This window comes from Phascolarctos cinereus, unplaced genomic scaffold (assembly GCF_003287225.1).
Source record: "Phascolarctos cinereus isolate Bilbo 61053 unplaced genomic scaffold, phaCin_HiC Scaffold_1;HRSCAF=81, whole genome shotgun sequence".
NCBI lineage: Eukaryota > Metazoa > Chordata > Mammalia > Diprotodontia > Phascolarctidae > Phascolarctos > Phascolarctos cinereus.
The window spans coordinates 873,794-896,618 of NW_027555514.1; the positions used below are offsets into that span (position 1 = coordinate 873,794).

Sequence of the window (22,825 nt, forward strand, 5' to 3'; positions counted from 1 at the left end):
AATCATGTTTGTCCTGTCACTGCATGTATAAATGTCCTGTTTCTTGGCAGAGGAAACAGAAGCAGAGGCAGAATGGAGCAGTTGGAGTTATCATTGTCCCCTCCCTCCCAAGTCAAGGTTCAGCCTATTTTTAGCCTCCTCTTTTCCCCCAAGCCAAGCTAAACCCAAAGTAACCCTAAGTCCTTTTCTCTCTCCTTCTGAGCCTTAGTTCTCCTGGCACTGGACCCCTCTCTCTTATACTTATCCTCTGTTCCCTGTCCTTGCTTCCATCTGCAGGGCTGGGGGGAGGGAGTTTGGTAGAGAGCTCCCTGTGCCTCCACATTGGTCTCTTCACGCAGTTCATGTTGCTCATTCTGTGAACTCACGTCCCTTTGTTTCATCAGAATTTCATTTTTAAGAGACTCCAACCTTCCTGAAATGACTTCACATGTAAAGTCTTAGTCTGTGGCTGGCTGTGGGGACAGACATGCCTATAAGCCTGGCTACTGGGGAGCTTGAGGCTGGTGGGTCTCTCTTAATGCTCAGGAGTTCTGAGCTGCATCAGTCCAATCACCAACCAAGGTTTGCACTAAATTGGGCAGGGACCACTGACTGGCCTGAGAAGGGACAAGCCTCTCCAGCTTGGAAACAGAGCAGGTCAAAGGTCCCATGGTGAGCCTCAGGTTTTGTGAATAGCCCCTGTACATCCAGCCTAGGAGAGATAGGGAGAATCAGTCTTCCTCATGTTCATCTTCCTCACTTCATTTTCTTCTTCATCATCTTTATTTTCATCATCATCTTCATCTTCGTCGTCTACCAGAGCCTTGTGCTACAGGCCCCTGAACCCTTTGAAATCTGCTTTCCCCTTCATCCTGAGCCAGTGCCCAGTGGTCATCTCTCTCCATCACAAATCCTAGGAGAGAGAGATCACTGGGCCCCCAGGGCCCTCCTCATCTCCATCCTGGTCACCATTTTGCCCCTGTTAGGGATCATCTGATCCAGCCCTATCATATGTTCCTCCCTTTCCTGCTCTCTACATTCTGGACCAACTGTCCTCTCAACATCTCTGCCCTCACCTCGGCTTCCTTCCTGGATGAGCTCACTCACCAATTTCGGTAGGAAAGTCGATTCCCCCCAGCTGCTGGTGCCCTCCCCCATTATGTCCATTTGTATATTTTATATGCACACACAAACACACTCATATGTACGTATGTACATGTGGCATCTAATTGTCTTTATACACATTGTTTCCCAGTGGACAAATAGAAGTTCCCACTGAAGAGGGCAGGGATCACTTTCACTTTTTACCATTGTATCCCCAGAACCTGGTGAGAGCACCTCAGTGCTTGTCGAGTCAATGAATGAATGAGGACAGGTTACTGTGCTCGGGATTGGGGAGAGAGGGAGGAAGAAAGTGGAGGGAGTCCACATCAGACTACCTCGTTCCTCTCTGTGAGGCAGTGCAGTCTGGGCATCAGCAGAAATGAAAGCCGGATCATGGTCCAGACCCCATGGAGAGAGCAGGCGTGGCAGTGGAAGCGCTGCCAGGGCCCCGCAGACATCAAGGTCCATCGGCTGGCATTGGTCTGGAGGCTGTGAGTCCGAGTGGCCTTTGTGAATGGCCATCTTTTGTGATCTCAAAAAACGTTGTTAGGTTTGGAGAAATGGCTCTGGGCCTGAGATGCAGGTGCTTTGATTTTATATCAGTGGATGTTCCGGCTCAGGCCATTCTGCCTGTTAGAGAACGACCCTGAGACGCTGATAAGTAATGTTTTTCTTCCCTCTGGTGGCCTACAGGATTCCTTTCTTCCTCACTCATCCCAGAAGCCGCAGATCCTCAGGTTTTCTCCCCATGTTTGTTCTCCCCTGCATTGCTCCCTAGTTGTTTTCTCTTGCTTTGTGCTTCGAGCCCTTGAGGGGGCCCTGCTCTCCTTGGTGTCTCCATTGGATGGAGCTGTCAGCCTCTCCTGTCCCTTCTCTCCTCTCCCCACCCCCATGACTTTTCCCCTGATTCCATTCCTAGGCACCTGAGATCATTGGAGAGAAGGGCCCTAGAGACCACGTGGTCAGGCTCTCTCTAATTCCCGAGGCCACCCCCCCCGGCCCCGTCCCGAGCACACACACATTTTTATCCCTTAATTCTGCCTAGGAATTTTTGGGCTGCCTCCCATTCTTCCTCTAATTCCTCAGGGGTCTGTGCTTCGAGCCACTGTTCTTCCTGTGTGGCTCTGGGAACGATTTTGGCACCCCTCCATGCTGGCTCTCTCCCCCCTCCACCGGGTCTGTGATTTTTAAAAATGGTATCGCTGGTTGACTTGGGGGAAATCTTCATTTTCTTCTGAGAACTTCTGGCCATTTTGTTCTGTTGAATCACTTTTTTGTCCATTTGAGATGGGACTGTGATGGGCAGCCCTCAGAGCTCTGACTTCCTTATCTGCCTAGGGTCCATTGGCTCTTCATGCTGACTCTCTGACCTTTCCAATCCCCTCCTTCCTTCTCCAGGAAGCCTTCCTGACCATACCAACCCCAGGGATCTCTCCCTTTGGGGGCTTCTCTCTCAAGGTGAGTCTGCAGAAGACTCCAGGGGCAAGCATAGCCACTCCCCAATGGAGGGTCTTCAGTGACCCACGTGGTAAATTCCTGAGGAACCTGGGTTCCCAAGGAAAGGCTCATCAGAGGGGGCTGAGCAATGCTCAGTGATGTGGCATTTCCCACCATGAAACCCACCAAGTTACACTGGCCCCTGCCCCTCACCACCCCCCTCCCCAGGCCAAACACCAGAAACTGGGAGGCTTCATTGCTGGTGGCCCCAGGTGGGAGAGCCGAGGCTCCTGCTACAGCCAGCCCAGCGTCCAGGCTCTCCTGAGCCCCATCCCACGGCCGCTTCAACCCCTGGGTTTTCTTCTCATGACCTCTTAGCTCCTTCTTCCCAACCCCACTCGCAGCCCTCCCAGCCAGCACACCACCTGTCCCCATTGCCACATTCCTTCCTCTCTTGGCTCCAAATCACCTAAGCTCACCCAGGGAGAAGACTCTGACTGACTTTGAAATCGACCGCAAGAATGTAGTCCTGGAGTTAGCTCCAGACTCGCCAGGCTCTGCCTCTTCCTTCCTTTCCTTCTCGGGCCCCAAGCCCCCTCCTCTGGCTACCGGGATACAGTCACTGGAAGGCACCGGGACAAACCCAACATCTCTACCCGAGGGCCTTGGAACCGCCTGGCCGAGCACCAGCACCCACTCACTCACTGACCAGGACGAGGGTCCCTCCTAGCTGTCCATCTGTGATGCTCTGTGCCTGCAGCGCTGAATTTGTCGGTACAATGTGGTACCCATTTCGAGGGGCCAGGCTCCGGAAGTTCCCCTCCCCTGCGTCACCTCATTAAGAGACAAAAGGAGCCTTCCTGGACACCGGGAGGCTCCGGGAGAGCTTCGAGGGATGAACAGATGGATGTCTCTTCTGTCCTTTCAGATCTGGTCGTGCTCTGTTGCTTTGCTCTGGCCTCAGTGTCTTATAGAGATCTTTTCACTTGGGTTAGTGGAACCACTGTCTACTATGTCTTCATTCTGCCTTCTTTCCCTCCTCATCCCCATTTCCCTCACAGTTCAATGATAATCCATGAACTGGTCCAGCCATTCTCCAATTACTGAGTCCCGTTCTTTTGTGGCTACCACAAAAAAAATGCTGCTATGAATATTTTGGTTAAGTCATTCCGTGGCTATGGTCTGTGCCAGGCATCATGATAAGCATGGCAGGTAGAAAGACAACAACTAAAAAGTCTTTGCCTTGAGACAGCTTCCATTTCATTGGGAGGGAGAAAGAAAACAAGCATTTATTAAGCACCTGCATGTACCAGGTTCTAAGCTGAGCACTTTACAATTATCACCTCAAAATGTTCCTTACCACAACTATAGGAAGTAGGTGCTGTTATCATTCCTCTTTTACAGTTGAGGAAACTGAGAGAGACAGAGATTCAGGAACTTGTCCAAGGTCACATAGGCAGCAAATGTCTGAGGCTACATTTGAACTCAGGTTTTCCTGACCCCTGGCCCAGCTCTCTAGCTACTGTGCCACCTAGCTGCATACAGTAGGTGCACAAGGTAACACGCTGGAGAGACAGGACTCATTACCAGTAGGGTGAGGGTGGAGGTCAGGAAAGGAAGGCTCCCTCAGGAGGGAGATAACACTTATCTGGGTCCCTGAGGGAACTCGGGATTTTAAGAGGTAGGGGTGATGAAGGAGAGCAGCCCCAGCCTGGGGCCCAGCCTGGGCAGAGATGGGGGGATGCTTGTGGGAAACTGCCCCCAGCCAGTTTTTAAAGTCAAACAGTGAATAATATGACATGATGGGATATGATTTTATATATAAAATGATCTCCTTGTGTCATTTTATATTCTGACATCTCAGAAACAATAGGAAGACAGGAGTTCTTGGGCTTGGTCAGACCTTGGACTGTGGGACCAGGCACAGGTTTCCCTGATTCCAAGACCAGGAGGGTTGCCCGGGCTGCAGGATCTGTGATGTGGGGCACCTTTTGTTTATCCTAAAACCACCTTCCTCCGGTCCCAAGGGGCCCTTTCTAAATACAGGCCTTTCCAAGCTTTGGCTTCCTTTTGACGCATGCCTGGAAGGGGGTTGCGGGGGCTTGCTGTCCATCTCTCAGCATAGTACAGATTCTGGGGAGTCCCCAGCCTAGGCTCGTCCTCCCACCATCCCACTCTCACCGTGTGAGCCGGCCTTTGCTGCTTCCAGACCCATGTCTCTTGGACAACATTCTTTCTCTGCCTCCTTTACAATTCTGGAAAAGTGTCTGAAGGAGGGTAGGGGACGCCATGTTGAAAACCTTAGGTTTTCTCATTCCCCCTAAAAAAGCTTCTGGAATACCACTAGTTACTAACCCAGGTATCTCCTTTCCCATTTCCACCAAATCTCTACTTGTGCTTTGAGGGCATCCATGATGAAGGATGGGGAAGGAAGAGCAGACTCATCTTTAGAGTCATGCGAGATGCTCTTCGCCACCCCCACCCCAACCACAAAGTGCCGCCTCCAAAGTCTGTCTTGTGTGGAGAATCAAGACTCCAGGAAAGTGGATCAGACATCACCCATTCAAGGGCTCTCAGATTACTCACATCTTCTCTGGCACAGAGTTCAGGCCAAGGAGGGATTCCTGTGGATGGCGAGGTCCTCCAGCCCCAGAACATCGAAGGGCCTCCTCCATGAGATCCATGAGGATTCAGAAGAGTCTGGCCTAACTATCCACAGAGGGAAAGCCAAGTGGATGAACGGGGCCCATTGACCTGGCTAGGAGATGCAGTTGGATGGACAACCTCTGTGGCTGTTCATCCTTTTTTGAAGAGGACCAGTGATATCATGGGTGACATCGTGACTTGAATTGAATTTAAGCGAAGCAGGGTTGTGCAAAGTCATGGTCTCACTCTCTCTTCCAGATTCACTGAAGTCTGAATCGGGAGAAAATGACCCCTGGTGGATCCTTCTATGTGTATCCCTCAAGCCTACCTGGGCAAGAGATGGCTGGCTGCATTCAAAATTAGAGGGAGAGGAGCAGGCTGGACAGACTTGAGGGGAAAGGGACTTTTCAGGACCCCAAGTATCTCTTTGAAGTGAAGACCCATCTTCATCACTCAGCTAGGAGTCATGGACCACCCTGATGTCTAAAGCAATGGAATGAGGATTCCCTTCCACCAAACAGGGAAACGGAGGCTGTAGATGTGAGCATCTGTAATGCCTGGAAGAACACCTGGAGTGACCACAAGAGCCATCTGATTGCTGGCCAGGTCTTGGGCAGTATGCAGAGGGGCACCCCGTCTAGACTACAGAGGAAGTGGCCCGGGGCAGACCCTTCGAGGAGAGGTGTCTGGGCATCCAGTGCCAGCCTCAGTCCTGGGCTGGAGATGCCATGGGGAAACAGCCCACTCTCCCTCAAGCCAGGTGGCCGGCTAGCCATGGCTGGGACAGGCCTGGACCCGGAGGGAGCTCAGGCTGGGGCTTAAGGCAGCTGATGGCAGACCCCTGGGCAAAGCGGGGGCCCCCAGCCGTTCCCGAGCTTTATGGGGCCAACACCAGTCAAAGCCTGTTTAATAGGATACATTCTTTGATAGAGATAATTAACTTCTTTCTCTTCGGCGCCTCCTGGATTAAGGAAGCTTCTCCCATGCAAATAAGTGAAGCGTCAACGGGAAACAGAAATCTGGAGAGAAGACAGCCTTTTATGTGGGTTCCAGTGTGTGCTTAGGGAAGCGGCCGCTGGCAGAAAGCCCCCTGAGGGAGACCTGGGCAGCCTGAACTCCCCAAGGCCCCTCCCTGTTGCGTCTATGCCAGCCTGGGGACACCACAGGCCCGGCCATCTGCACCCCCTCACAAGGGTCCAGGAGCTGGGCAATGGGACCGGCGAGCCCTGGGGGAGCAGCTTTTCCATCAAGAAATATGTTCCTGATGATTCTCTGCAATCCAGCAGCACGCCTTTGTAAAGAACCTACTGTGTGCCAGGAGCTGGGCTGTGCCTTGGGGATTCAAAGCGAAGAGGGAAGCAGCCCCTGCCCTCAAGGGGCTTCCCTTCTGCCTCGGGAAACAAGCACCCGGAGGAGCCAATACAAAACAGACCCATCTGACCTGCTTGGAGAGAACCAAGAAAGCAAGTTGAGTGCCCGGAGGCAGCCCCTTCCTCTCCGGGCAGCCGAGAAGGTCTTCCCGACCTCAGGCCTAAACCGGCCACTCTCCAGATGTCCCCGGCCCTCCCTACTGCTCCTGCTTCTGCCCTCCGAGGCTCTCTCCGGTGGAAGGTCTGCAGACGTTCCATGGTGGCCCTCACCTCTCTCTTGAGCCCCGAGTCCTGCAGCCACCCTTCATGTCACAGACTCCAGGCCCTAGGTCTGCCTGCTTTCCTCTGGTCCCTCTCCAGTTTAGCAATGTCCTTCTTGACATGGGGAGTCCAGGTGAGGGCCAACAGGGCAGAGGGCCAAGGATCGGTGCCTCCTCGTCTCTCACATTGGCAGCTCCAAGAGATCGAGGGTGCTTTATGAGCAGTCAAGAAAGCTGGGGGGACTGGTCTGCACAGAGAGAAGGGGTGCTTCTGGGGTCTCTCTGTCCTGGGCTCTGGCCAGACCTTGCTCCTATGGAGGCTGGGACTCAGCCCTGGGGCGGAGGGGGCATTTTAGGGAGGACTTCCAGAGAGGCGTTACCAGCTTGGAGAAGGGCCTGGAGTCTGTGGCATCAGAAGACCTTATTTAGCTTGGAGAAAAAGAGACTGGGTGTGTTAGGGGTGGGGGAGAAGGGGGCATCTGATGTGTCAAAGAGTGATTGGCCTTATCCTCCTCAGCCCCGGAGGTGAATTGAGGCTCCTCTTGCCTAGCAGCTCTCTGAGAAAGTGAGGGGAAATGGGCGAGGGGGAGGCCCCCTGGTCAGGACTAGAGGCCCCCAAGGCTGCATTCTGGCCCTCCATCTCCTTTTTGGTGCCATAGAAATTGTTTTGAGGGACCCTGAAGCTGTGGCCTCTCTTCTCCTCTCTCTCTCTCTCTCTTCTCTCTCTCTCTCTCTCTCTCTCTCTCTCTCTCTCTCTCTCTCTCTCTCCTGTCTCTGCCTGTATTGCTGTCTCCCCCATCTCTGTTTCACTTTTACCCCCTTTCTCTGTCTTTCTTGTCTCTCTTTCTCTTCTCTCTCTGCCTCTCTGTATCTCTCCCTGCCCCTCCTCTCTGCCTCTCTCCTATCCCTTTTCTCTCTGTCTCTATCTTTCTTATCTCTCTCTTTCTCTTTCTGTCTCTGCCTTTCTGTATCTCTCTGTATCTCTCTCCCTGCCCCTCCTCTGTCTCTGTCTCTCTCTTACCCCTTTCTTCTCTTTCTTGTTCCTCTCTCCCTCTGTCTCTCTCCTTCTCTGTCTGTTTGTCTCTCTCTGTATCTCTGTCTGTCTCTCCTTGCCACTCTTTCTGTGTCTCTCCCCTCCACCCCAGTCTCAGTGTTCCCCCCATCCACATTTGCTGGTTGACAGAAATGCCAAATGACAGTTCTGAAGGACAGCTGCTCAGTAGCTATTCCCTGGCTGGTGGCATACTCCTTTTCTGAGGGAGCCTTCTTTTTCTGTCCAGAAGGAAAGCTAGAAGTGCCTGTAGCTGTTTCCCTCATCCCACAGAAAGGAAAGGAAGCATTTATTTCTACATCTGCTTTCAAAATGAGCCCCTTGGAGCCCAAACCAGCCTCTGGGCAGGTCTGCGGTGGGTTGCTGTGTCTGGGACAGGGTCTGAATTCCTAACACTCTGCATGCTCTCTGGCCTTCAACTCCACCCTCCAGGCCTGCCCAAGGAGTCTAAAAGATAGGAGGCATTATAAGGGGAAAATCCAAAAAGGTCTGTTCTCTGGAAGGGATCTCATCTGGTTGTGGGGAAGGGGAGCAGGAGGAGGAAGAGGAGGAAGAGAGGAGGAGGAGGAGAAGTGGGAGGAAGAGAGGAGGAAGAGAAGAGGAGGAGGAGGAGGAAGGTGCTGCTTGCTTGTCTGCTTTTGTCCCACAGCTGGATTCCTGTCCCCAGAATGCTTCCCACATTAAAGCTTCCCCTGCCCCCACCAGTGGCCAGCCTGGATTCTAACCACCTTTCCACAAGATGCCCTTTTAAGGCTACATCTCTTGGCCTCCAGGCCCAGCCGGAAATGCTGCTGTTTTCCATGGCTCAACTGGTGTGGGAGGTCTTGGAGTATTCATGCTACCACATCTGTGGAGGGAGGACAAGCTTGCTATATTCTCAGATAGGACAGAAAGATGGCCTTGAAGGCCCCTGGAAATGTCCAGCTGCTGTCCTGCTCTACCATCTCATTGAACCACACTGGTCTGACCAGCCAAGGGCAGAGGCCCAGTCTGGGAGGGTGCTAGCCACTGCTGGTCTCAGCCCACACCACTGAGGGGGCTCTGTCCATCACGTGAGCTGAGTAAGGGCTACCCAGGATGCCTCACTTGTGCCGTGAGTGGCTGGTCCTCCTTGGCAGCAGAGATGGGGTGCAGCGGGCATCCTTGCTGTGCCAAAAACAGATGGCACCCCATCTTTCCCTCTCTAATGCTGGATCATCAGCCGGGTATCCGGCCACAACAACACCATGCCCCACCTTGGCTGTTGGCTTAGCTTAGACTGTTTTGAAAAACACCTGATTTCGTGTAAAGAGCTGAAGAACCCTCCTGAGGTTTGTTTCCAGGAGCCACTGAGCATCTTGGGGGACAGATATCTACAACTGGGAAGGTTCCATCCCGCCCATAGGGCAGTGTAGACCTGACACCAGGCCTTCCCTGGGACCACGAGGAGACTCTGGCTATCCTCATGGGCCAGATGTCTGAGCTCCCAAGGCAGCAGCAGGAGGAGGGGCCCAGAGGAGGCCAGGGCTCAGGTGGGCTCAGAAATGTCCTAAGTCGGGAGGGGGAGGGGATGGGATTCATACACAAGGCTTCAGATTTAACTTTTAAAATCCTAATTATTTTACAGTCTCAGTGGTTAATCTTGTCACTTAGGGTAAACTTGCAGCCTGTGGGGGAAATGAAAAATAACAAAGGCAGAAAATCTCTCTGGAAAAATGCATATGATCAGTAATGGAATCCAGCCCACAGCTGCGGCCCAGTCTGCAGGCTCTACTGTGGACAGGCCAGAGACTAGTCGAGCACAACCACTGGGGAGCTTCACCAAGGAATGCAGCCTGACTGGCTCAGGCAGCTTCACTCTGACCCTTGTGGTGATGGGCAGTTTGCCCCCAACCTAACACAGGAGCAGAGTGATCCCAATTATGGGAGATGTGAGCACCCAGAAGGGAGATGAGGCAAAGGTCAACATTTGGTCAGTCACCAGGCATTGATTAAGCACCTACTATGTGCAAGGCACTGGGCTAGAAGCTGAGGATGAAAGGTAAAAGACAGTCCCTGACCTCCAGGAGCTCCAGATCCAATGTGGGGAGAAGTCACAAGAGGGCCCCAATTGGACAGGAGAAACTGGAAGGTGGAGCAGAGGGTGGCCCTGGCATGAAGGGTGATCCCGGAAGGCTTCCTGGAGAAGGTGGGATGTGGGCTGATACTTGAGGGAAGCAAGGGAGGCAGAAGGTGGAGACATCCAAGTGACCAAGTGAGGGCAAAGGAGGAAGATGCTACACCAGCCCTGGGTGCAGACCCCCCCACCTCAGGCTGCTGGTCCCCTCCGCTCCTCAGCAGGAATCACTAGAGTGCTCATGCGTATGGAACCCACTACGTGCCAGGCACTTATGTTGAATTCTCACAACGTCCCTAGTATTAATCCCATTTTATGGGTGGGGAAATAGAGGCAGCCTGAGGTGCAGTGACTGACCCAGGTTCTCCCTTCTCCATTCCATTCTCTACTCTGCTGCCAAGGTGGTCTTCCTAATGCAGAGGCCTGACCAGGACACTGATCTGCTCAATCAGCTGCACTGGCTGGGATGTTCCCTCTCTGTTGGGGAGCCTGGATGTGCTATCTCTCCAGCCTCCCCTTGGCAGCCCAGGCTAACTGGCCATTGTCCACCTCTGACACTCCATGTGCCATCTCACTGCCTTTGCAGTGACTGGACCCCATGTCCAGAGTTCACTGCCACATCCCTCCCCCTCCTGGAATGCCTCCCCTCTTCCCTGAAGCCTTCCCTCCACCGTTGGCTCCCAGTGCCCCCTCCCCACCTTATCTTGCATTTATCATGTTTATACTTTATGTGATTGGTGGGGGAGGGGGGGAGGGGGGGAAGTCCCACCCTAGGAGTCTGCAAGTACCTTGAGAGGAGGGGACTGGTTCTGATGCACCCAGGCCCAATTGTTGATTGGGCAGCAGGGTTCAACCAGTCACCCAACACTGATTTAATGCCTACTCTGTGCCAGGCACTATGGGAGGGTCTGGGGATACGAAGAAAAGCAAAGGGTAGGCACAGAGCTGTGTTAGGAGGCAGGAAGACCTTAGACACTTACTAGTTAACTTTGGCCTTGGTTTTCTTAAACTGTAAGATGGGGCTAATAATAGCACCCACCTCCCAGGGGTGTTGTGAGGATCAGATAAAATGTGCAGGAAGTGCCTGGAACATAGTCAATGCTTTATGAAGTCTGGTTATTACTGTTATTCCAGTCCTTACCCTCCAGGAGCTCCCAGTTGAATGGGGGAGACATGTGATGTGATAGGAGTCATGGACAGTGAAAGTGGGAAGTCCTCTCGAAAGGGCAGGGGAGGGAGCAGGAGGGAGCAAATCGGGGAACCGAGAGCCGACCGCTCCCCGTACCGAGGCGCAGGGCCGGGAGGGCGGCTGGGAGGGTCGAAGGCTGGCGCAGAAGGGAGCGCAAGAAGCCTGGAAGGCCCGGTGGAGAGTCGTCAATGGCAGCATCTTTTTGTAGTCGGTCCTGGGGTGATGGGAAGCCCCTGAAGTTTGCTGAGTGCGTGTGTCTAGGGGGTGTATGACCTGCTGAGACTCATCCTTTAAGAAGATCTACTTGGCGGCTGAATGGCAGCTGCGCTGGGATGGGGAGACACTTGAGGCAGGGGTGATTGGGAAGGGTAGTGGAGACCGGGTGAGTGGAGAGAGGGGGATGGTCAGGAGACGCGTCCCGGAGCAAAAAGGACCAGACTCGTGGACTGATGGAAGTGAGCGGCTTGTGAAGAGCGGAGCCAATGATGGCTGTGGAGTTGGAAAGTAATAGTGAAGGTGGGAAGAGGAAGAAAGACATCTAGGTGAGTGTTGGCCTTGTTAAGTCTGAAAGCAAAGCAAGGCCTCCAGGCGGACACGCCCGAGGGGCAGTTGGGCACTCTGGACTGCAGCTCAGGAGAGAGTCTGAGCCGACTGAGGTGTGATGAGGGAAGCCACGGGACAAGCAGAATAGAGGGAGAAGAGAAGGAACCCACGAGGCCGAGAATTGTGTAACTCCACCGTTGGAGGAAAAATCAGGATGAAGATCCAGCAAAGAAGACCAAGAAGGAGTGGTCAGCGAGGTAGGAGGAGAACCATGAGAGAAGGTATCCGGGAGAGGCTGCAGAGGGGTGTGGATGAGTAAGGAGTGGGAAAAGGCCGTTAGGTTGGTGATTGAGAGATCACTGGGAACTGGGCGTGCCTCTACCATATCCTAGGGCAGCTAGGTGGTGAAGTGCCTAGATCACTGGTACTGGAGTCAGGAAGACTGATCTTCCTGAGTTCAAATCTGGCCTCAGACACTTACTAGCTGTGTGACCCTGGACAAGTCACTTAACCCTGCTTGCCTCAGTTCCTCATCTATAAAATGAGCTGGAGAAGGAAATGGTAAACCACTCCAGTGTGTTTCCAAGAAAACCCCAAATGGGTTCAGGAAGAGTCATACACAATTGAAAAACTTAACAACAATAAGCTTAGCAGAGACTGTCAGGGGTAGCTAGATGGCGCAGTGGATAGAGCACTGGCCCTGGAGTTAGGAGGACCTGAGTTCAAATTCAGCCTCAGACACTTGACACCAGCTGTGTAACCCTGGGTAAGTCACTTAACCCCAGTTGCCTTAAGGGGGAGAGGGGGACCAATTAGCCTGCTCAGGCTGGTGAGACCAGCGTCTTCGATCACTGAATTCACTGAATTCTGTGTCTGGGACCTTATTCTCTCAGGCTCCTCTAAGTGAAGTCCAAACAAGCATTTGAGCCTGGTTAAGAGAACGATCGCTGTTAAGTAATCCTATTAGGACAGTCAGAGTCCAGGTCGCAAGGGGACCCCGAGTTCTGGGGGCTTTGCGTGCTCCGCCGGCAGGCTTCCTTCCATTCGGAGCTGGCTGTGAGGTCTCCTGGGTCCTCTCTAGCTCAGGGGTCGTCCGGAGGAGAGCAACGTTGTGGCAAGACGGGCCAGGACTGCGCAATGGTCGCCGCCTAGGCGAGTCGACTGTCATTGGGGCCCGACGGGCCAACTTTCTGAGCGAGGGGGTACCCGCGACCGCGGGCACCCAGGGAAGGAGGCAGGCGGCTGCTCCCAGCCCGGGGAAGACCCTATTGTTTAGCTTTCTGTCACCCGAGAGAAGAAGACTTAATTTCTTTTCTCTCAGGGGTTTTCATTATCATTTAAATTTCATTTTCCATTAATTGATCAGGGATTAGTAAAGTCATTATGCAGAAATTAGACGGCACGCGGCTGCCTAGGAGGCGGGCGGCGCGGGATGAATAATGCATGCGGTCCAATTATTCCCGCAAGCTGGGCCATTTCCCTCCTGCCACGGAGGGGACTGCAGGCTGGGCTGGGCAGTGGGGCCCAGAGGTGCCCTGAAAGGGAGTTGGAAAACCTCCTTGGACTTCTGGCTAGTGGATCTGGAAATGCCCAAGGCTTGGGGTGTGGGGGGTACAAGGATGGTAGAAGGAACCCGAGACAGAGGTCGGCGCGGGCCCCGGGGCCTCGGGGAGGCTTCCTTGGCCAGGTTCCAGTCTCCAGGACCTCTCTCCTTCCCTCCCCCATCTCCATCTCACTGAGCTGATCCAGCCCGAGGCGCAGGAGGCTCGCGTGGCCGCTGGGGGGCAGGCGCCTCCCACCTTCTCCAGTTCGAGGGACCCAGAGCGGAGCCTTGCCTAGCCTAGCCCTGCCTGAGGTGGGGGGGGTCCCCACAGGAATGCCCCCAACTTGGAGCCCACGGCCCTCCCTCATTCTCGGGGTCTCCCAGGTGCCCTAGCGCTCCTCTCTGGCTCTGGCTTCCCAAAGCACTGGCCCCCTCCCCGCAATTGACATCTCCCCAAATCCCCATCAGCCTCATCTCTGCCTACCCCCTCCCCGGGCTCGGCACCCTTCTCCATCCCTCCCTTGGTCCCTCCTTCAGTGTCTCGCTGGCTTGCTCCTGGGCACATTAAGCCCTGGTCTCCCTCCCCACGCCTGAACGCCCCCCACCCCCACCCCCCACCCCGCGGGCCCGGCAGGGACTTTCATCTCGGGAAGTTTTATGGCGCTTTGTAAACGTGCAAAGTTTTTAATTAGACTCTTCCAGACGGTCTAGGGGCCCGGGGCGGCGCCAGCGCCAGCGAGTCTGGGGGGGAGGGGGTGCCCGTGTGTGTGTGCCCGGGTGGATGAGTGTGTCACACTGTCACTCTGTGTGTGTGTGCCCCTCCGTGCATGTGTGTGTGGCCGTGTACGTCGGAGCGCGAGTCCCCGGGCGCTCCCCGCTCTCCTCCCCGTCTGCCCTACCGCCCCACCCCACCCCACTCTACCCTACCTCTACCAGCATCCCCACTCTGTCTCCGCCCGCCCACAGCACAACCGGGCTCTCTACTCCTTTGAGGACAACGCCGACTATGTCTACGACGTCATGTGGTCCCCCGCGCACCCAGCGCTCTTCGCCTGCGTGGACGGCATGGGCCGCCTGGATCTGTGGGACCTCAATAGCGACACTGAGGTCAGAGCCGCCGCCAAGGTCCCATGGGATGGGGGGTGGAGAGGGCTACTGGTGGGGGAGGGGGAGCAGCACCCTCTCATCTCCTCTCTCCCTTGACACTATGGGGTGCCTCTACACCCCACCACTGGCTAGTCAGGCCGCCGGGGGCTTGCGGAAACAGCAGGAATTAGAGGCAGGGTTCTGGGAGGGTCTCGCCCCTCGACCAGGGCAGCCTGACCCCTCTAGGAGGCTCGGCTGCCTTCCCCTACCTCTCACCCACTCCCTCTTAGTGAGCGTAGACCAGCCTGTGCCTGGGCTGTCACAAATCTTCAGGGTCAAGGGCAAAAGGCCTTTCCCGGGCTGAAGCTGCGATAGCAGAGAGAACAGGTGAGGAGAAAAGAGAAGGAGGAGAAGAAGAAGGAGCAAAGGGGGTGGGGTGGATGGGAGTGGGTTGGGCGCTGCCCGCCCAGTAAAGGGGCCTTTGAAGTACTGGGGCCAGGAAGCGGCTCAGCGCTTTTAATTAGCCAGCTCCCTGCAGCTGAGGGGCTAGTCCTAGTGAGGACGGGCCGGGCCGCCGGGCGGCAGTCGGCTCCAAAAGGTGTGGCCCAAGGGGCCTTAGACTTGGGTCCGCGGTGGGAGTCCCTCTGCCCTCCACACCCCAGTCCTCTGGGCTGGTTGGAGGGGTACCCGATTTAACAATTTCACGATTGTTAGAAAACTGTTGCGGGGGGGGGTGGGGCGCAGAGCTACAACTTCCCGAGAAGCCACGCCCTCTCCCCTTCACTCTCTCTAGGCCAAGACAGAAGCCCAGGGCGCTCCGGGAGGGGCCTCTCAGTGTGTTTCCCCATCCCCAACCGCCTCCCCCCAGCCAAACAGCCGCAACAGCAGGCCGGGGACGGAAGCGGCGGGACACAGCCCGCCCTTCCTCGCCACAGGGAGAGTTAGGGGCGCGCTGGCTGGAGCTCGGATAAGGATGGAGCAGTCACACACACACACACACACAGTCACACCTGTGCACGCGTCCAACTCCGTGCCCTTCTGACCCCTGGCCGAACTCTGGATTAGTCCAAGAGCACGATTCCGCTGCACGTCCCCGTCCCCCGCCCCCCAGCATATGGTGTCTCCCCACCCCCGGCCTCCTGGGCCTCTGGGAGCCAGCCTGCTCCCGAGGTTTCCCGGCCACGTTCGGTCGCTTTCTACCATCCCCTTTGTTCAGTGCATGGATTTAGCCTAAAATTCCAAGCCTGTTGTTTGTAATTAAATGCTCCCGGTCTTTGCAAAGACGACTCTGGGAAATTCTGGGGGAAACAATGAAAAAAGGGGAGGGTAAAGGTCCTGCCCGCCCCCAGGCCCTCGGCCCTCTCCTTCTTCCAGGTGGAAAATAAGAATGTTAAAAATAAGGATGGGTTTTAAAAACGCCAGTTATTGGGAGACTTTCGTTGTCAGAGGGCCTCGTGTTTCGCCATTGCTCTCATTCCTGACAAAGTCAGGCCTGGAACAGTCACCCAAGGCCCGGGCCGGCAGCGGACTGGGCCTCCCTAAAATTTTCCCCTGGTCATGTGTAGACACATCAGCATTTAACGCTTCCAGTAGGTGCAATAGGATAAAAACAATCGTTTCAACTGGTGGGGATGCCTTTGAGGTGGTTCCTGAAAGACTGGGCAGAAGCCGACCCCCTGCCTGTCTAGGGACGCACCTTGCAAACTGCAGGCCCCATCACACAAAGTGAAATGAAGGGGCCTCTTCTTTCTTTTTAAAAAGAGTGGAGCGTAACCACCCCGAGGCAGCTGCTTTATCCTTTTTTTTTTTTAGGAGAAATCTTTTTTACTGATAGCTTTTTTTTTACATCATTTCTCTCAGTATCCCTCCCACTCCCCCTCACAGAGAGCTGCCCCACATAACAAAATCTAAAAGAAAGAAAAAGAAAGAAAAGAAAAAACAAACCCACAAAAACTTTCCCTTGGACCCATGATATAACTTCTTTGGCATCCCGAGTTTCCAGGGCCTCATTCCCGAGGTAGGTGGGTCCCCACACTGAGAGGCCCAATGACTCGTCCGGGTCCCGAGCCAGTCTGGGTCAGAGGCTGGGCTTGAGCCCGGGCCCTCTCCCCACCACCCCAGGCTGCCTTTTTGGTGAATCACTGAGCCTTTCACAACAAGCGTGAGCTAAGTCTCTTTGGTTTTAATTCACAGAATAACATGATAGCCCATGAGGCTCTAGCCCGATCCAAGCTATTGGCTTCTCTGATGGGTCCTAGGTCCCAGACTGGGCTGGAGTGAGTGGGAAGACACCGCCCCCCCCAGTCCTGGGTTTTCCCCATACGCTTGAACATTTCTTTGCAAACACCGGCTTTCTGATGGTATTTGGTGCTACTGTTGCTGTAGCTGCCCCACCCCCACCCCCACACTCCCTGGGCCTCCTTGAAGGAAACTCGGTTTGGCCATTCTGGGGCTTTGGGGGTCTCCCTCCCAGCAGCCACGGGCTGGAGCAGGCTTTGGACCTGAAACCTGCTAGCTAAAGCAAGCTGGAGTTTTCCTCCCACGTGGACAGCCACGGAAGTATGGCTCCGGCACTGGGGACCACCCTGGTGAGGAGGTTCGGGGCACTCCTCTGGGCCTCCTTTGCCTCAGGTTTTCCCTACACAAATGGGACTTGACATGACATGCACATGGATTTCTTAGATGAATTCTGCTTTGACCTTAAATTTTCCCATAGCAATCTCAATCTGCTGTAATTTCTGAAACCCTGACTTCCCCAGGCCCACAAGGCATGCTGCTGGGCCCTCTGGAAGTATGCTGTGGGGGGCTAGCTATATAACTGGAAAATCGGGGTGTGGGTGTGTGTGGGTGCTTGAGTACATCTGTGAATATATGGGCTCCTGTCCTCGGGTGTGTATGTGTGTGTGTGCTCGTGTGTGCTTGTGGGTGTGTGTGAATGTGCTCATGTAGTCATGTATGTGTGTGAATTGATTGTGCATCTGTGAGCATTAATGTACTCGTGTGTGTATTTGTGTGTATGTGTGTGAATGTACCTGTATACTCATGTTTGTATGTGAGTATGCATGTGCTTGTGTGTGTGTGTGTGAGAGAGAGAGAGAGAGAGAGAGAGAGGGAGAGAGAGATTCCCTCTCTCCCCACCCAGGTCTTTCCTTGGGGCTTGGCAGCCTCAGAGTATGGAACTGAACAATTTGCCAGGCCCCCCCCCACCGGACTCAGGTGGTGTTGATGTGGGGGAGGGGGAGGGGGTGCTCTTCCAAACTGACCCTGAAGGGCACATTCAGAGACCTGAACTTTATCTCCCTTCCTCGGCAGGTCCCAACGGCTAGTGTAGCCGTGGAGGGGGCCTCTGCCCTCAACCGTGTCCGCTGGGCCCACACTGGCAAGGAAGTGGCCGTGGGGGATTCCGAAGGCCGCATCTGGATCTATGACGTTGGAGAGGTAACAGTGTCTTTCCTCCTCTACCCCAGGGCACAGTTCAGAGACAGGGCTCTGGCCTGTGAGGGATTGGTGCCAGGGGCAGGCAGTGCTGGCCCAAGAGGCAGCTGGGAGAGCATCTTCATGGGCTTCTGTGGGGATCTGGCCGCCTCCTGGGCAGGGCACGAGGTCTCCCCTGGAAGGACACGCTTAATGATCCCTGCCCTGGCTCCCTGTTGTGTTGTGAAGCACAGCTGTCACTGGGCCTCCCATCTGTCTCCCTGTGGAAGGCTCCTGACCTCCCGCCAGGGACAGGCTTGGAGGGAAGAGGTCTAACTGGGGAGTTGGATGCCGGCTGCTGTGCAGACAAACTTTTAATGGGGACATTCTGTGGAAAATTGATTCTTTCTCTTCCGTCAGATGCACCAGGGCCTTCCTGTGGCTCTTGTGGCCACGCTCACGGGCTTCTTGTCCTTCTAAATGGAGGTACCAAGGGGCGTGTCTGTCTAAGGCCACTGGCATTGGTGGTCCTGACAACAGAGTCACCCAGAAGGAAAGCCGGACAAAGGCGGAATCATCACCTGGACATGATGGGAATGAAGACAGGGGGACTGTTTCCCATGTGGAAGAGAGGCCTAGATCTGAAAAGCTCATGGAGAGGGCAGAAAGGAGTCTCATGGTATCTGCCCAAAGTGAGCTGGGTCAGTGTGGTCACAGAGGCATTGTTGGGTGGCCCCTGTGGCCTCAGAAGAAGCCTCAGCCTGGGGCCCAGCCTGGTCCGATGGGCTCTCCCTTGGGCTCCTGGGCCTCGGTTGTGCCAGGGTGGAGCTGGGCACTGTCCCACAGATCATCTGAGCGGCATGTGTAGGGTCTGTGCCTGCCCAGTGGGGGCAAGAGATCTGTTTGGATTGGTGAGGGAGAGGGATAGTGGAAGCCTCTGTGTGAGCCGTCTTGGGATCCCCAAGCTCTTGGATGACTTGGAGAAAGATGGCACCCTAGGAATAGGCAATGCTCCTGCTGGGGAGCATGGCTGCCCTTCAGGGCTCATCCGGGAGACTGGGAAAGGGTTTTACGTTTGGTGAATGATTCATTTTATGGAAATCTGCTCTGACAGAAAATGCCATCCTCTCTCCCTCCACCTCACCCCTTCAGTAAGAAGTCAGTGGTATTTCAAAACTAGTCCCTCTACACACTGGACTCCATGGCTCACCTTCTAGTGTGGGCTGCAGGCACAGGTTTTTTTGCCTTATTGTGAAGGAAGAAATGGTCCTGGGGCATTTCCCCTGTGCAGGGCTCCTTTACGGGGTCTATCCCCTCGCTTGGCTTTCACCATGGCTGTTTGAAACTGCACCTCAGCCTAACAGGCTTTATCTACTGGGGTGAGGTGGGGGCTGCCAGCCCTGTCTGTGGTGCAGGTGGGCTTTGGAGGGTGCATCTCCCTAAGGATAGGAAGACTGACCAGCTAGCTGCCTGACACTGGGCTTGCACTGGGGTTCTGTGGCCAGAGCTGGAAGAGGGTGATTGGAGTGGGGGTGTAAGCCGTTGTCCTTTCTGAATTGCTGGGAGTGGTTCTGCTCAGGTTTCCACCATGATATTGGCAGGCCAGGCTGGGTTTTATTTTCATATCATTCATCTTACTTTTCTAAGTGATATTATAGTCTCTACAAATGTCGGCAGCTGAGGGCTGGTTTCGTCTATTGTCTGCTGTCTAGACAGGCTATAGAGAAATATCTGCTCCACAATAGGCCAAACAATTAGCTCCCCCCCCACACACACATCCGCACAACCCAGAATTTACTGTGATTTTCCAAGCTTGCTGTCCTGGTCTGGAAGCCCCCTCCCCTAAATCAGACAGACTGATCATTGAACAGAGTCCTAGTCCAAAGAAGCACAGCACTCAGGAAGGCTTTAATACAGAATCCTAGGTAAAGGGGGCCTGTGGATGTGACTCAGGAAGCTGCTGCCTGGGTTGTCTGGGGCCCTCTGGCTTCTTTCTTTCATTCTGTAAAATGGCCTTCTCTCTCTTCTTTGTTCACCTGCAGGCCTTAGCCCAAATTTCCCATGGCTCTCTGAAAAAATCCTAGGTGCTAGTGGAGGGGTGGTGGGCCCAGGGATGACACAGCTGCCTGACTCTGTGCGTGCATGTTGCGGGGGGGGGGGGGTCGGCACGGTGGCTAGGGTGGTCATGCTAGGGCAGAGAAGATAGAGTAGTATTGTCACCCCCAGCCCCACTGCCCCGACCTAGCTGACCTGCTGTGATGGGGTCCCCTTGGAAGGAAGGGGACTCCTGGGCTACATCTATCTCAGTGGGTTTGTGAAAGATCTGCTAATTAGCCCAGTCAATTCAGGAAAAAAGACAGGATTGAATGGCCAGGTCAGAGGGCCAGAAGGGCTCCGTGGTCTGGGTTGATCTGGCTTTTTGGCAGCAGAGGTCCCAGAGCGGCCTGTGCAGACGGAGTAGGGTGGGGTGCAGGACTACTTTATGGGGTCTATACACCACATTAGGCTCCTTCTGGGGGAAGGTGGGGAAGGGTGACCACCCTCTTTGTTCGTGGGACAACATTATCAGCTGACCTTCCCAGTGCCCACCATTTGGGGTTCTCTCGGGGGAAAAACCCCAGAATTATCTGATTGGGGACTCACTGAGAACGGCACAGTCAGTCAGAGCTGTGAGATGGAACGGTTGAGCTTGGCCACTGATACATTGTAATTTTACTTGCCAGAGGACAATATAATTTGTGGAAAATATCCCCCTCAGCACCAGGGTGAAGAGAGTCAGGATTTCTCCTGCTTTCTGCCCATTTCTAAGACCCAGATGGGTCGCTGCCACTCCAGATAGTAGTTCCGACTCCCCCCCCCAAGGTGAGGAGAGGCCCACCCCAGGGGGTCCCACTGAGGGCCCTGAGTCCAAAGGGACTTGCAGATGCTGGGCCGGCTCTGATCCAGCCTCCTTGGTCATGAGCTTGGATAGATTAACCCTTGAGCTCCCTCCCCAGCTTGGCTGATCCAGCTCAGGCCTTGACTTAGAGGCGTCAGTCCTATCCAAGGCTGGTGTTCTCAGGCAGGCCACATAGTTGGCTGGGTCTTCACCACAGGGGTCTCTGTGGAGCTTCAGACCCTTGGCCCTGCATCTTCACGAGGCAACCTGGCCCTGACTTCCCTGGGCAGGTGCTTGGCTCTGGTTCCTGGACTGGAAGGGGTGTGAATTCAATTCATGGGAGTAGTGGGGGCTGGGTGGGCACCTCTGCCCATGCTTGCAGCATTTCCTTCCTTCACTAGTCTCAGGGGTTGCACGGGGTTTGTGGGAGTCGGGCTTTTAGGTCAGGTCCCTTCTAAAATATAGAATAAAATGCTTGTTTCAGAGTGCTATGATCTCATGCAGTGAACGGGTTCATGAGTAAGATAACAAGCCACAATTTACTATAAATAAAACCAGTCTCACTGGGCAGACCAAGGCTGCAACAGCACGCTGGGACAGCGCTGGGATGGCGGTGGAATGGCAGTGACAGTTTGAAGCAGATAGGTTTTTCAACACTGTGCAAACGCAGGTACTTCACTGAATTTGCAAGAAAGGCTTGCTAGCCCCTACCTCCTTGGGGATGAGCAGGGCCCACGGAGCTGTGTCGGAGGCCTTCGGGGCTTTGGCTGCCATCCTCGGGCGGATAGGGGCCGGCAGAGCCGGAGGACCACAAACACTGTGGATACCGTATTCCTGCTCTCTGCTGCAGGGTGAAAAGGCAGATCCCCCCAGCTCTGGAACTCACTGGCTGCTCCTTGTATAGTTAACTGCTTCCAGTACAGGCTTTGTCAGCAAAAAGGCCATTTTTACTGTAGTCGAATGATAGCATTCTAACACCAGTTTAATACAAACTAAAATGGGAGAAATATAATGGGAACCTCAAGTTAGATTGGGATGAACATAGCTTATGATTACCCAAGCTTCATTTACTGAATATTCTATTCACTGACCACTTAGGAAAATGGGCATCTCCGTGGGGTTTTTTTCCTTCTAATCGCATATTTGCTATGAGTGTTCAGAACCTGGCTAATATCAGCTCCAGCTGGAGATCTGTTCATGATTCATTTATGTGGGACACAAGCATTTTGGAAGATTTCTAGGAAAAGTAAAAATGCTTATGTTTTTAGGGGATAAAGGATTCTTGCTAGAACACCACTTTAAAAATGTTTGCTCAAAAATATTTCAAAGGGCCATGTGAAAAATTAGAATTAAAATACCTTTGACATTCCAAAAGGGAAACAGGGTGACTAAAAAAATAAAAGTGCCTAAATTACATTGGCCCATATGGAAGGGTCACCGGCAAGTGACCACAGGGACCCTACTTGGTAGAAGGGACTCTGGTTCCAGATGAGGCTGCTGGAGCAGGAGAGAGGCCCCAGGCAGGCTCAGTGCCCGGGTCCCTTCTTCCCTGAGCAGCCACCAGTTCCTGCTCTGGGCACACAAATCATTACATGAGTTTTTTGTTTCTTTTCACCGAAAATGGGCTTTTAAGTAAACTAAATAGAGTTCTTTAATGAAAAAAATACCCTGGTTTGAAACCAGTCAATTTAATTCTTATGTTTTATGAAGGGCAATACCTGAGGCTTATTACTTGGGCGATAAAATCTTGAAGCTCCAGGAGCCTTGGTGGGGGGTGCCCGGCACTCAGCCCCAAGACGGCGGCCATTATCACTTGAGACCCGGGTGTTTCTCATTAGCCTCGGCAGCGTGGCCTCACGTTGCTGAGGATTCGATCAGGCCTTTGGACAAGTATCGGTTTATTTTTCAGCGGCTAAACAACGTTATCTTGTTAGCCGAAGCCAGACATTTCCTCTGATTTTACCAAGAAAAGAGAGAGATTTATGCCTTCTGTGTTGAGTGATGCCAAACATCTGGCTGAAAATGGGAAACCCGTACAAAGCCCGGGTGTTGCTGAACATGGAGGCGTTTGACACCGTTCATCTAAAATGTCAGGATCTCTGGTAGAAATGTTCCATTTTCCTCCAGACTGGGGGACTGGGAGAACCACAGATGGCCCATGTGAGTGTTCACATAAGCACATGTATGCATGTATTTGCACATGCTAATGTTTAATATTCCTGATCTTGAA

At 53.9% G+C, this 22,825-nt stretch overlaps 1 protein-coding gene across 6 annotated transcripts in view; it reads left to right on the forward strand.

The window, feature by feature from the left end:
* The window catches only part of DYNC1I1 (dynein cytoplasmic 1 intermediate chain 1), a 193,159-nt gene that overhangs the window by 160,690 nt on the left and 9,644 nt on the right, over nt 1–22,825 (forward strand). For 5 of the 6 annotated variants that reach the window (XM_020999971.2, XM_020999973.2, XM_020999972.2 and 2 more), the window contains 2 exons: nt 14,184–14,324; nt 17,616–17,741. In XM_020999971.2, coding sequence (XP_020855630.1) covers nt 14,184–14,324; nt 17,616–17,741 — 267 coding nt within the window. The remainder of the gene's footprint in view (nt 1–14,183; nt 14,325–17,615; nt 17,742–22,825) is intronic. The other variant, XM_020999975.2, reaches the window with a different exon arrangement.